The sequence below is a fragment of the Amblyraja radiata genome, chromosome 1 (assembly GCF_010909765.2).
Source record: "Amblyraja radiata isolate CabotCenter1 chromosome 1, sAmbRad1.1.pri, whole genome shotgun sequence".
Lineage (NCBI taxonomy): Eukaryota > Metazoa > Chordata > Chondrichthyes > Rajiformes > Rajidae > Amblyraja > Amblyraja radiata.
In genome coordinates this window covers 100,675,189-100,689,469 of record NC_045956.1, presented here as the reverse complement: position 1 = coordinate 100,689,469, position 14,281 = coordinate 100,675,189, and the positions used below count along the sequence as shown (strand labels likewise).

General features: G+C 40.6%; 1 protein-coding gene across 2 annotated transcripts in view; it reads left to right on the top strand.

Moving 5' to 3' along the window:
* The window catches only part of smim14 (small integral membrane protein 14), a 28,250-nt gene extending 14,962 nt beyond the window's left edge, over positions 1–13,288 (top strand). For both annotated transcript variants that reach the window (XM_033027203.1, XM_033027212.1), the window contains exons 3-5: positions 2,301–2,349; positions 6,700–6,848; positions 9,713–13,288. In XM_033027203.1, coding sequence (XP_032883094.1) covers positions 2,301–2,349; positions 6,700–6,848; positions 9,713–9,751 — 237 coding nt within the window. In that variant the 3' untranslated portion in view covers positions 9,752–13,288. The remainder of the gene's footprint in view (positions 1–2,300; positions 2,350–6,699; positions 6,849–9,712) is intronic.
* Positions 13,289–14,281: the final 993 nt, after the last annotated feature.

Here is a 14,281-nt window from a genome sequence, read left to right as displayed (position 1 = left end):
CTATGATTTACATTAAAACACGTTTTTCAAAGGAACTCTGAAACTTAAAATCAGCTATCAAAGGTCTTGAGTGACATATTTTAAACCTGGGAAAAATAAATATTTTTGTTAGCAACAGCAACTTTTAGGATTGATATATTATTGCTTAATTATAAGGGTGTTTGTTTGCAAATGTATTTCATGGCACACGTAGCTATAAAACGATGTAGTTATGCCACGTAGCTATAAAACAATGTAAAGGATGGCCACATAACCTATGTTCACTGTCTGGCTCTTTGGCAGTCGTGGGTTAAGGTTTGGGACATAGCTTGCCTCTCATTTTCTCTCTCCTCAACTATCTTACCTGCCACGACCCATCTTCTCTTCTTACACTGGCAATTGCAACCAAAATTGTATGGGTCTTGTCATTAAATAGTAACTTTTGGCGGTCGCAAGAACGACAACTGAACTTTTAAACGAACTTTCATTCAAAAATTCACTCTTCAGTACACAGGCTCACTTGACACGTCTGGGCGAGCGTAACGGTAGGGGCCGGCATAACAGAACCGGAGGGACGCGAAGAACGCGAACGAGGGACGGGCGTAACAGAGGGGACCGGGGAGAAACATAACCGGGGGTAACAGGTGCAGAGGGCGGCAAAATGGCCGGTGGACGGCCTCTATGCCGCGGAGTGGCCACCGTCACTGGGCTATCCTCGTCGATGTGTGCTGGCTTAAGGCGGCTCATGGAAACAAACTCCTCCTTGCCACCCATGTCCAACGTAAACGTCAAGGCACCAGTCCTCAGCACCCTGTACGGACCCTTGTACACCCGCTGTAACGGCGAGCGATGAGCATCCCTACGAAGGAAAACATAAGCACAATCCTGTAACATAGTAGGCACATGCACCGCGGACGACCCGTGTCGGGAAGTGGGAACTGGGACCAAAGCGCGCGCCCGCTCGTTAAGGTCAGCTAACACCGCCGAAGCCGGGATCTCCTGATCGAGCAGGAAATCCCCAGGTACTCGCAAACCGAGCCGTAAACCAACTCGGCCAAGGAGGCGTTGAGGTCCTCCTTGGGCGTTGTTCTGATGCCTAGGAGGACCCAATCGGGGCCGGTGAGCCGAGCTTTCAACGCTGACTTGAGGTGCCTGCGGAAATGCTCAGCCAAACCGTTGGACTCTGGGTGATACGCGGTGGTCTGGTGCAGCTTCGCGCCATACAGCTGCGCCATACCACACCACAGGGAGGACGTGAACTGGGCCCCACGATCAGTAGTGATATCGGAGAGAACCCCGAAACGAGCGATCCAATTCGAGACGATGGCCCTCGCGCACGCCTCAGCGGAGGTATCTGTTAACTGTATCGCCTCCGCCCACCTGGTAAACCTGTCCACGGTAGTCAGTAGGTGAGTAGCCCCGCGCGAACACGGCAAGGGACCCACTAGGTCGACATGGATGTGCAGGAACCTGCCGTCCGGGACAGCGAAATCCTGCACACGCGGTCGCTCATGTCTCTGCACATTGGAAGTCTGGCATGGGATGCAGGAACGGGCCCATGCTGCGACCTGCTTCCTCAACCCATGCCAGACGAACTTGGCCGCGACCAAGGCAGAGGTGGCGCGAATGGACGGGTGCGCTAGGCTGTGTTGATTTGGTCCCCGGTTGTCATCTTCTCAGACTCTCAGTGTTCTGTTAGTCCAGCGTCCCAGATGGACTCTGCTCGCAGCGCCTATTTGTAGACAGAAAGAATTCACACGGAGTCCAGTGTTAGAACCAAAATGCCAACAAAGACAGGTTGTTCTCAGGCAGTATCAACCAGCTTTCCACCCAAAAAAGGTAACTTCCTGAAATAATTCTTCAACATTTAACCTGAGCCTCCACCACTCTGGAGGTTTGGACCTGTTCTTGGGAATGGGAATGATGATCTAAAAGATGACATTCAGTGGCCTTTTCGCACTCCAGAAGATCTGAGATTGTAAAATTGTAGGAACCTTCATTCCTATTACAGCATTCATTATATTAAGCTGCAGTTGTTTTTTGAATATAGGCCTGGGTTACCTGCATTAGAAAGGAGTGCAAATAATCTGCTCGACTGAGTTGAAAACACAAGAGTATGTAGATGCTGGAATCTTGAGTGGGGGAAAAAAGCAAATTGCTGGATTGTTTTGGGTTGGGAACCTTCCGAGTAATGGAGAAATGTTTCCATCATGACAGTGAAACTAACCTATTCTCTGCCTCAGTCTGATAAAAGATACTTGGCTAAGTTGTTGCCTTTCACAAAATAGAGAATCACACTTTCTCCCTTTTCTCTTTTTCAGCTACGGCAATCACAATCATACTGCACAGACAATGAGTGTCTGCAGGAATGTAAGTTCTGTTTTAGTTTAAATTGATCATTCGGTCAAATTGTGTAAATGTTGGTGGTTGATTTGGAGGTCATTGATCTTCTGTCAACAAAAAATATTTACCATTTGGGAATTGGTAATCTTCTCTTTCCTACTGCATATAGGCAGGTTATGAGGGTTCTGTTCTTGGGAGGGTGGGAAACAGATTTATCTGGTTAAAAACATTTTTAAAATATAATAACCCATACCGTATTTTCTACATACACTTCCATTTCATTGAACAATCATTTTATTTGTTAAAAAATAATAATATTAAAGTTGGATAGTTCTTTGAATGACTTTTACGTGTGGAAACCTCCTGCTTTGATTGGAGCACAAGATGATACTGTACATCTGGGCATTAAAACTTGCAATCAATGCCCCGTGACCTGCGTGTGTTTTCTCCGAGAACTTCGGTTTCCTCCCACACTCCAAAGACATACAGGTTCATAGGTTAATTGGCTTGGTATAAATGTCAAAATTGTCCCAAGTGTGTGTAGGATAGTGTTAATGTACGGGGATCGCTGGTCGGTGTGGATTCGGTGGGCCAAAGGGCCTGTTTCCACACTATCTCTAAACTAAACTAAACGTAATAGTGGAGGATTTCAATTATTCTAATAGTATCTGGGAAACAATCAGTGTGAATAAGGATAGGGATTCACAGGGGCGTAGAGGTAACAGATTTCTAGATTTCAACCAGGAGAACATTTTTTATCAGTATAAAATATAGTGTCAGCATTTCACAATTTTATTTTCAATGAAGAAGCTGGGCAGATGGACGGATGCTAGCGGAACAGCATTTTTGTGATGGTGATTGTAATTCACAGATTTAGCACTATTCTGGATAAAGGATGTATAGGAGTAAATGCAGTAAATTGGGGGTAAAGCTAGTTTTATTTAACTGATTTGTCAAAAATCGACTGGAAACATCAACTTGAATATAACTGTCTCAGTGAAATGGGAGATATTTAAGAAGCTGATACAAAGAATTCGGGGTAAACATGTCATGACAAAGAAAAAGTGGGGCTGCTAATTCTACAGCCCCATGCATGACATGATAAATAGACAATTACATAAGGAAGTTTTCTGCTTGACACTCTGCTTGGTGCAGTAGAAAGCATGTAAGTGTATGGCAAGTGTAGAAGTGAAATTGAAATGAAAATTGGGAAAGCAGGAGTTTAATTCTGGTAAGTGTTGGGTTTTGCATTTTGAGAAGTCAAACCAGGGCAGGATCTTCACAGTTGATGGTAGGGCCCTGTAGATTCCTGTAGAGCCAAGGAATATAGGAGTACAAGTGCAAGTGGTGTCGTTGGTAGATAGTGTGGCAAAGAAGGCCTAACACAGTGGTTGAAAAGCTATTAGAGAGGATTCTTTGGGATATAATTTAGATTTAAGTTTCTGTTTTAGAGATACAGCATGAAAACAGGCCCTTCAACCCACCAAGACCACGACGACCAACGATCACCCATCCATATTAGTTCTATGGTCCATTTCCGCATACACTCCCTAAATACTAAGGGCACATTACAGTGGTCAATTACACTAGAAACCCACACATCTTTGGGATGTGGGTGGAAACCAGAGCACCCAGAGAAAAACCTGACTGTCACGGGAGAGTATGCAAACTCCACACAAATAGCACCCAAGGTCAGGATTGAACCCGGGTGTCTGGTGCTGTGAAGCAGCAGCTCTGCCAGCCATGCTGCCCATTTACTTACATTTGGAACAGAATGGGCTCATCGTGGAGAGTCAGCATAGCTTTGTCTGCGGCGGGTCATGTCAAAGGTGATTGATGAGGAAAGGATGGTGGATGTTACATTGATTAGGCATTAGTAAGGCATTAGTCTGAAAAATACTACAGGTGTAGAAAGCAATTTTAGGTGCAGTGTGTAATGAAATTCCAAGTATGAGATACAGTTGTTTTGTACAGAGCATATTGATTATCATGTGCCAACTCGAGTAATATTGGGTCAGGTTTCCAAAACCCTACTATTGGATACCATCACAATTATCAGCACTTGCAGGGATTTCCTATTGGAAATGTTGGGGGTTATGAGCAGAATGGGGTTATGAGGGAAAGATAGATCAGCCATTATTGAATGGTGGGGTAGACTTGATGGGCCAAATGTCCTAATTCTGCTCCTATCACTTATGAACTAATGAACTTATGGAAGACAGGCAAAGAGTTGATGGTGCCCATGATCTATTTTCCAGTTGCCTTCCAATTCATCTTTTAGGGGCCTCCATTATAATGCCAAGGTCTTAACGGAACTCAGTATCTCAGTAACCCAGTGGAATCTTTTGGCTCCTATGTCATTGGACATCCTCTCCAAGCCAACATGAGTCAATGCACCTGAACTACTGAAGGGTAGGTGGCACATTGGTGTAATCTGGCATTATCCCAGGTTATCCTGGACTCAAACCTGAGTTTACCTCTGATTATTCTGAAGTCGAATTTGGGTTTTGTCCTGCCCAGTAACCATGTATAAAGTTAGAACTTACCTGGAGCATGGTCAATTGGTTATTGTCTTGAAGTATGAAAATGGAATGACAATGGATGGACACTCCAGGAAATGGTGAGCGTTTACCATTTTTAGCACATCTATTCTATTGGAATAATCTTTTTTATTTCTCACACGCTTCAGATGCAGGAACTTTGCCCAGCTTTTTGTCTGTGGTTATTTTGCTTGAAGAAGCAAATAGGACAGAAAACGATTGAGAGAAAAACAACCGATATCTAAAGAAGGGTCCCATCCCAAAAAGCACCTACCTATGTTCTCCAGAGATGCTCTCTGACCCGCTGAGTTACTTCAGTACTTTTTTCTTTTTTACCCTAAGGATTGCTTAGCCAATTAGTTAGGAGGAGTGGTTTGCAGCAGCACTTTACACCAAAGGTTTATGAGACCTCTTATAACTCAGTGTTCAACACCATCATGCTCTCCAAATTTGTTACTAAGCTCAGGGCACTGCGTCTCTGAACATCCTTTGGCAATTAGATCCTTGTCTTTTTCATCGACAGAACACAATCGATACGAATTAGCAATGCTTCCTCCTCAATACCATCTGCACAAGACCACATCAAGCCTGTGTGCTCAGTGCCCTGCTCTCTACTCTATACATATGACTATGTAGCCAGACACAGTATCCAACTCCATTTTTAAATTTGCTGCTACACCACTGTTGTTGGACAAATTATCAGTCAGATTGTAGAAGAGAGGTCGATAGTCTGATTGGTGCCAGATCAACATCCTTGCTTTCAACATCATTAAAACCAACGAGCTGATTGACTTTTTAAGAGGATCCACGAATCTGTCCTCGTCGACGGATCGGTCGAGAGAGTCAACAACTTCAAGTTCCTGAGCGTGCATATCTCTGAAGATCAATCCTGAGCCCAGCATATTGATGCGATCATAAAGAAACCCTATCAACACCTCTACTTCCTTTGAAGATTGAGAAGCTTTGGTATGTTAACGAAGACTCTCTTGAACTTCTACAGGGGAACAGCAGTAGAGAGCATATTAACTGATTGCGTCACAACCTAGTTCGGCAATTCAAACACCCAGGAACAAAGGAGATTACAAAATCGATGAACACTGCCTGGTCCACTGCGGGTACTGACTTCCCCACCATTGAAGCGATTTATAGGAGGCAATGCCTCAAAAAGGCTGACAACATCATCAAGAACCCACACTACGCCTCATTTCCTCTCCTGCCATTGGGAAGAAGGTATAGGAGTCTAAAAACTGTGACCTCTGGGTTGAGGAACAACTTCTTCCCATCAACCGTCCCTGGAGCGGCACAGTGGCACAACAGTAGAGCTGCTGCCTCATAGAGCCAGATACCTGGGTTCGATCCTGACTTCAGGCGCTGTCTGTGTGGAATTTGTATGTTCTCCCTGTGACAATGTGGGTTTCGTCCGAGTGCTCCGGTTTCCTCGAACATCCCAAAGACATGCAGGTTTGTAGGTTAATTGGCTTCTGTAAATTGCCCCTAGTGTTAGGATGCAAAAGTGGATAATGTAGTACTAGTGTTCCCTGGTCGGTGTGGACTCAGTGAGCCAAAGGACCTGTTTCCATGCTGTATCTCTAAACTCCAAACCATCAGGCTAAAGGACACTATTAAACTCCAACTAAACTATGAACTGTCTTGAGTGCACTAGGGACTTGTGTAGAAAGCAGCCCATTTTTCTTTGTCATTTAGAAGTAATATATAGAAGGGTGTGTAAAATCAATGTTGCACCTGACCCTGTATATTTGCCAGGGAACAGGTTAGGTTGAGAAGCCCCACGACATCCATCTGAACAGTAATTTCAATATTCATTCTTTCTCTTCAGTGCCTGGACCAAACACTGTCAATGATAATGGAATGACAATTTCTATGATTATGATGGCTTGGATGGTCATTGCACTTGTGTTGTTCCTGATGAGACCTGCTAGCCTGAGAGGATATCGAACGAGTGGAAAATCACAAGGGCCACACAATGTAAGTTGGCTGACTTGCATAACAACACCAACAAAATTTGCATGCCTTCTGAATTATTCTGAGTTAACTAAATTCACAATGACATTAGCTGTCGTTATTGTTCTGAATATGTTTGATGTTTTAAACCCATGTTTGTTATTCAATAGCTATGCTTCAGACAAAGCTACCCCATTACAGTGCTGATTATTTGTCCTTTGCCAACAAGATTTTCTATTAAAGATAGGACTGAAAAATTGGCTGCATTGTTTATCAGAAGTAAAATGCAACTTACACTTATGCAGCATTGTTAATGTAATCAACTGTTAATAGTCCTGCAAAGCAGGACTATTATCAAAATAACATAACACAAATCCACATAGGGAGATGTTGGCTTAGCTCTCCTAGTTTTTTCATGTAGGGGAGTATTAAGGAGGATCTTGGAGAAAATTGGCATTGGTTTATTATTGTCACATTTACCAAAATATAGTTGAAAATCTTTGTTTTGCGCACGGTCCGAGTAGATCACACAGGAACCATAATGAAGTAGATTGGATGATCATGAATACATCCTTAACATGAGAAGTCAGTTCAAGAGTCTGATAACACTATGCAATTTCTTGTCATCTTGAGCAGAGCATTAGACAATAGACAATAGGTGCAGGAGTAGGCCATTCGGCCCTTCGAGCCATTCATGTGATCATGGCTGATCATCTACAATCAGTACCCCGTTCCTACCTTCTCTCCATATCCCTTAACTCCGCTATCTCTAAGAGCTCTATCTAACTCTCTCTTGAAAGCATCCAGAGAACCAGCCTCCACCGCCCTCTGAGGCTGAGAATTCCAGTCACAACTCTTATTCTTACATCATTTTGCCATACTAATCAGTTATAACAAGGCAAAATGGTTAGGAAATATATTGCTGGCCTTGACAGTTTAAGACATACAATTGGGTATTAGAGGACAGAAATGGAAAATATTGGATATCATAGAACACTCTGTAGAAAAAGCAGGTGAGTAATTGAAAAGGCATAACCTTATCCCTTTTTAAATTTTTTAATTTATTTTATTTATTTATGGTGATGGTGTTGCACTGTTTTGTATATATCTCTGTGAATAATCAATAAAAACTTAAGTGGAAAAAAAGAAAAGGCATAACTTAACTGGAATCTGTCATAGGCCAGCAAGCATTGAGGTACTGGAACTTTTTGCATATTGGGATATACTGGCACAAGTTGTGAGTGATTTGGGATTTATGGAAGTTAGAATAAAAGCCTTGAACACAATTATGTTGAAATACTCAAGTCTAGAGATAACCAAGATATAGATGCTCAGACAGGAGAGTAAACAGTGGAATGCCAACTCTCACGCATTGAGTGTGAGACTCACGCATTTCATGAATTTCTCACGCTCTCACGCTGATGACAGAAGTTCTTACGCTCAAAAAACATAAATAAATAAATAAAGCCACACTCCACACTCAACAATGAGAATAGTTTTCTGTCGGTGGGTTTCCCATAAAGAACGAGCAATTTGATTGGCTTAAGCCCATCGCACACTATTTTAAATTGCAATATAGACAAAAATGCAGGAGAAACTTAGGTGGTGAGGCAGCATCTATGTCTGAGTTTTCCCTTTTTCAGACTCAAGTATTTCTCCAGCATTTTTGTCTACTGCTCACCCGCATTCACATTCCCGTACAGATGGTGTGAAAGGTGAGACACGGCGGTGGTCCCAGCATCGACCCCCCCCCCCCCCCCCGAGACACCGTGACCGCTCACACCTCCCACCCTCACCTCCAGCGGCTGTGTCCGGCGGCCACTCTGTCCACACCCCATGGAGTTTTAACCCCGGCCCGGTGCCAGGAGCGGACCGGGTGAGTGGGGGCGTCAGTGCCGCCTCCGGAGCCGCGGGGATGAATCTCCGGCTAAGGCTCCACTCCGATGCCCGACCCCCAGGTCACTGTCCCTCACCTCCCCCGGACCCCAGCTGGACACAGAGCACCTGGGCCGGCCCGCATTCCTGGGGGGGGGGGCAGGGAAATGCTTCCCGGACATCGCCAAGTCTCCGCTCACTCCGGGTGTTGTCGCCGCTTCACTGACACACACTCTCACACACAACCTAACACACACTCTCACACACAACCTAACACACACTGACACACACCCTTACACGCACCCTTACACACACACTGACACACACAAGGTTTAAAGGGAAGGTACACACAAATGCTGGAGAAACTCAGCGGGTGCAGCAGCATCTATGGAGCGAAGGAGATAGGCAACGTTTCGGGCCGAAACCCTTCTTCAGGTTTATAGGGATATGGGCCAAATGTGGATAAATGGGACTAGTTTAAATGGGGCACCTTGATCTGCATGGACAAGTTGGGATGAAGGACCTGATTCCATGCTGGAAGATTATGACATATTGTAGAAAGGGTGCAATTGCTCTGGAGAGGATCCAGGGGCAATTTATCATTATTTGTTTGGCATAGACAGACTGCTGGATAATATACACTGTATTTTAATCCATTATATTGCTCATTCTTCAAAGCATTGTAATCTATGGTGGTCTTGTCTCCTTTTTCATTCTTACTTAACTCATTTGTTAGCTATAAGAAAAGCTGGATTTTATCTTTTCAACGTCAACCATGTGCAATAGTTTCCTTTGTTTAACCATATCCTTTGTTTACTCTGTTGTTGAACTGTGAAATGTTACTTTGTATTTTTGTTCTAGGATGGTACATGAACAGGATAAGGTGGATCCGTTTATTCCACTCATTGACGTGCCCTCTTATGTATTTATGAAGCCATTTGAATACTGAGAGCACATTGTGAAAATTTACAATATTATTTATGATTTGTAATGCCATTCAATTTGTTTTCCAGAATCCAAGGCAAGAACCTCCTTCTCCTCCTGTGGATTAGCTTTATGGATATGAATTTCTTACAATTACCAGCTAAGAAACCAGCTGACCAAACCAATAACTGGCCTGAATAATTGCCAAAACTGTTAGTTTACTGATGTATATTTTACTGATATTTTCATAAAAAATCACTATTCCCAATATAGTACCTATAATAGTTGAACAGTTAATTGCAATACTTAAAAAAAAAAACCTCTTCTATTTTAGACAAATGAAAACATTCCTTTTAAAAGAATTTGGGGAAAGATGAGTATCCCTATGGTAGATCTCTGCTAGTGATGTTATGAACAGATGTTGTCCATGAGAAGTGTGGGAGAGTGGGATATTTTCAATATTACATCTGTCACTGTACTTTATATTGGGGTACAACGCTAGCAGGATATCCTTATCATTGTTAATTTGCCCTAATAAGATTATTATAACTTTTCATGCCAGTTTTGGGGTGATAATTAGACAGAGATGGCTTGAGCATTGTTACAGTGACTCCTCCTTTCAGATTTTTGATGCCATTAGATTTTATCTGTAATTTGCTTGAAATAGTTGTTTTAAAATCCCATTCCTGTAAAATGCAGACCTTTGGAAATTCTTACTTTCTGCACAGTGCAGTATATTCCACACACTTTTTGGCTTATCAGTATATTTCATTTAAATGTTCTGGTATTCAGGATACTGTAAGATGTATACCAGTGCCTACCTATACTGCGTATATGTATTATTTAAATGTACACTAGCATCCATCAATTTCAAGGATGCACTACTGACTTCTCTACATTTCCAGTGCCAATGCTGTTCTGAATTTGTATGCCAATTTGTAATGTTCAATTGGAAGGCAATCTATTTTGTCTTAATCTGAGTTCCAAGGGAAGACATCTCTATCATAATGTTTCTCCCCTAACATTCGATAAGGACCTGAGCGTTTATTGCACACTAGATTCAAAGTCATTGTGTAGTGGTACCTGCTACATTGGACAAAATGTTTGCTGCGTCTCTGATCAGATGGCATTTTATGACACAAATATCTTTGCACTTAAGAAAACAATGCTTGAATTAGGCTTTAAAATGCATACATTCAATTGAAATGTCTTTCTTCATTTATATAATTGTGGACATCCGTGAACGATGCATTTGATTTTTATGTGAGTAAAATCTTCGGGTGAAAGGCTAGTATGTTATGTATGTGGAGCAGCAACACTCTTAACTCATGTTCACAATTCCTTATTCAGTTCGGTTTCTTTTGAGTGTTGTTGCCGTGGGATGCATGATATGGATGGGGATGGTTTAGGAAATCTGGATAATAATCTAAACTCCTACATTCCTAAAACGTATTATAGTATTGCATAGGTGAAGGCTAGGAGCAGTAGGATCTGAAATGGGGTGTAAAATAAGAAACTTGAACTTCAACTTACAGACTAGATCAACCTGCTTTGCAAGCACAGAAGACCCCGCAAGTTCACATTGTCTTCAGAATAATTCTGATTTCATTTTTCATATTTTCTTTAATTATATTGCTCTATTTTTTGTTTGAATGGATCACTGTCTCTGGTAAATTGTGTATTGAAAACTTTTGAGATAATCTTTGTCTCGTAGTCAGCAAAGCTCAGTCCACTTATTTTGGCCAAGGTAGCACTTGGGGCAGGGATGTTACATTTGGCAATGTTGCTATTTGGGGTTACTGATGAAGTTTCATGTGTAAATATTGGGAAAGGTAATATTAAGCTTTGCTTTAATAATCTTTGAGGATGAATAGCCACAAAACATAATACTAACAGATAGATAATGATTGTTACAAGCTATGAAGGACAAACTGTCACCAGTGGAAATGTGCCCCCAGAGAATGGCTTAGAGCCTGATCAGAGGAGTTATATACAGTAGAATGTTGAATATTACTTAAAGTATCTCCTAATTTTAAGACCCTGTGAGTATTTTTAAAAAGTATATTTTTCAGTTTTGTATTTTATAAGCCATATTAATGATATGGCAAATAAGGAACTGGGATGAAATAAAGTGCAAACCTTGTCAAATAAGGTTTTGGTATTCACAACTGATGTTGGGATGACCTTCACCCATGCTGGGTTTGTAGCTATTTGTTATTTGTCATAACCACTGGTTACCTTCTACCGTTGAAATTCTCTGATAGTGGAATGTTTTTAAGGACCTTACATTCTCGCATATCGTAATACAAGAGGTTCAGTCCATTACGTTACACACATGTCACTTGCTGTTTTCCTAATATTTAGTTACGGAGTTGCTAAATCAGGAGATTCTGGTTTCCAGAAAATAATTCATAACTTGCTTATGGAAGAGTGGTTAGACTTCAACACCTGGGAGTGGTGAGGAGAGTTCCCCATTTACCAAGATAAATGTTGCTGACATTCCCATTGAACCAAATCTAGGGGGAAAGAAAAGTAATATCTATTTTTAAATGTTTTTGATCTATAATAATAGTGCATTTTAATAATTTGAACAAGTAATATCTGACTTAAACTGCTGTATATTACTGTCCAGTTTGATTCGCCACTTTTTACTTTGGTTTTATTCTTACTCCTGTTGAAGTCAGATGGAAATGGCTGCCAACAATTTAAAGAAAAACATTGCAATATACCAATTTTCATTATTATTCCCATTTATTAATCATTTAAAATGTGTTATTGATACCACTAAGCCATCTAATTTCATTGAATGGGAATGCTACTTAAAGGGTTTATTGATATTTTGAGCACTTTAAAAAAAATTATCCCAGGGTTATTTTATTGCAGCATCACTTCTGAATCACAGTTTGATAATGCATGTTATCAAACAAATGATGTATGGTGCGCGTACTATATATTCATATAATTCTGGGTCAAATGTTTGTTTCATTTTATTCAAGGTAAAATTTGTTTTGTTTAATATGAAGGTTGATATCATCTTTGCAGCTCTTAGGATATTTTGTTTGGATTTAGATATTGCAATTTTTAATTTAAAGGAAGACATTATTAATTATAGTATTCATGCTGATTTATGTTGTACTCCATAATTAAGGTCTATGATTGACCTCCTTTCTGTCTCCATCTTGCTAATCAATACTAGATTGGAACCATTTGGGAACAAGTGAGAGTTGTCCCACCTAAAGCAAAATAAAATTACATTTGGGTTTGCAGACTCGTGTGAAACCAAATTAAATGCAATCATACAAATGAAACTGCAGAGAACATGACTGCCAACTTTCTCGGCTATAAAAGATGTAGTGGTGCAAGAGGGAGTTGTGGGTAATATTGCTTTTGGGGAAACTTGCAATATTATTTATATTGCTGTCGCAAGTTATGGGATGCATTGCTTGCTTTTTCAAAATGGTGTAAATTAAATTTATAAATATGCCAACAAAGTTGTAGCCATGTTAAACGTGTGTAAAATAATTGTTAACTCTTGATACTGCTTGTACTATAATTAGTGCCATTTCATGGCCTTTAAAAACTTTAAGGAATTGTCATTGGGATGATGGCTTCTACTTTGCACACTTTGTTCCATATTAAAAGTTTATATGGTTATAAACATGGAATAAATTGTCTTTTTTATTTAGAGTGCATGACAGCAGAAGCAGCTGTTTGAACTCAACCATTTAATGCATATTAAAACTTCGAACTGTCATTGGCTTTTAACATAACTTCTCCCACTGCACAGCAGCTTTCGTTTATGATCTTTTCAATTTGTATTTGATCTATTTAGTGCATATAAATAAGATATACTTAATTGTATGTGCTACTTTTTAAACTGTTCAACATTTTAATGCTTGGATTTTGGCAATTCAGATTGAGCATAAAACTAACATCAGACCATACTTATTTTTCATTGAGCCAACCAAGAGATGATATCTTGATAGGTTCTGGTATTCATATAGTGTGTTTGATCAAAAACGTTTCAAGGTTTAGCCACTCACTATTACACAAAAATCAAAGTTATTGTAATCCTTAAATCAAAATGTTTCCTTGCTAGAAATGATACAAAGTAATATTATTTTGTACAACTCCAAATTTCTTAAATTGCATCTGTATAATTCCCAACAGAATCCTTTACGAGAGGGTTGTATTTCCTTACCTTGCACTTTTCAATATCAGTCAAATGAAAGCACAAACACAGCTATTGCATTAATTGAGTAAAGTAAATAAAGTAAAGTAAATTAATTGAGTAAAGCTACTGGTCATATGGAAAAGCAGTAGCTCCTGATCCATTGTTCCCTGTAACATAAACTGCAAGTCCGCCTGTTTATTCTTTAACTTTGGAATCATAAAATCACCAGCTAAGAGGACACAGTTAATTTGAATTCCAGACTTATTGGCCTTTCGAAGGGGTTGGACTTGTTAATGCAATTACAGCTCCAGTTATACTACATTTGGACCACCGTGTGTGATTCTGGCCAATTTATCCCAGAAAGTTTGTATTGGTAAGGGTGCAATGAAGATTCGTTGAAAAAGTACTGGGATTAAATGATTTACATTGTAAAGATATGCTGCATTGACTAGAATGGTATATTTTGGCATGGACAACGAAGGGC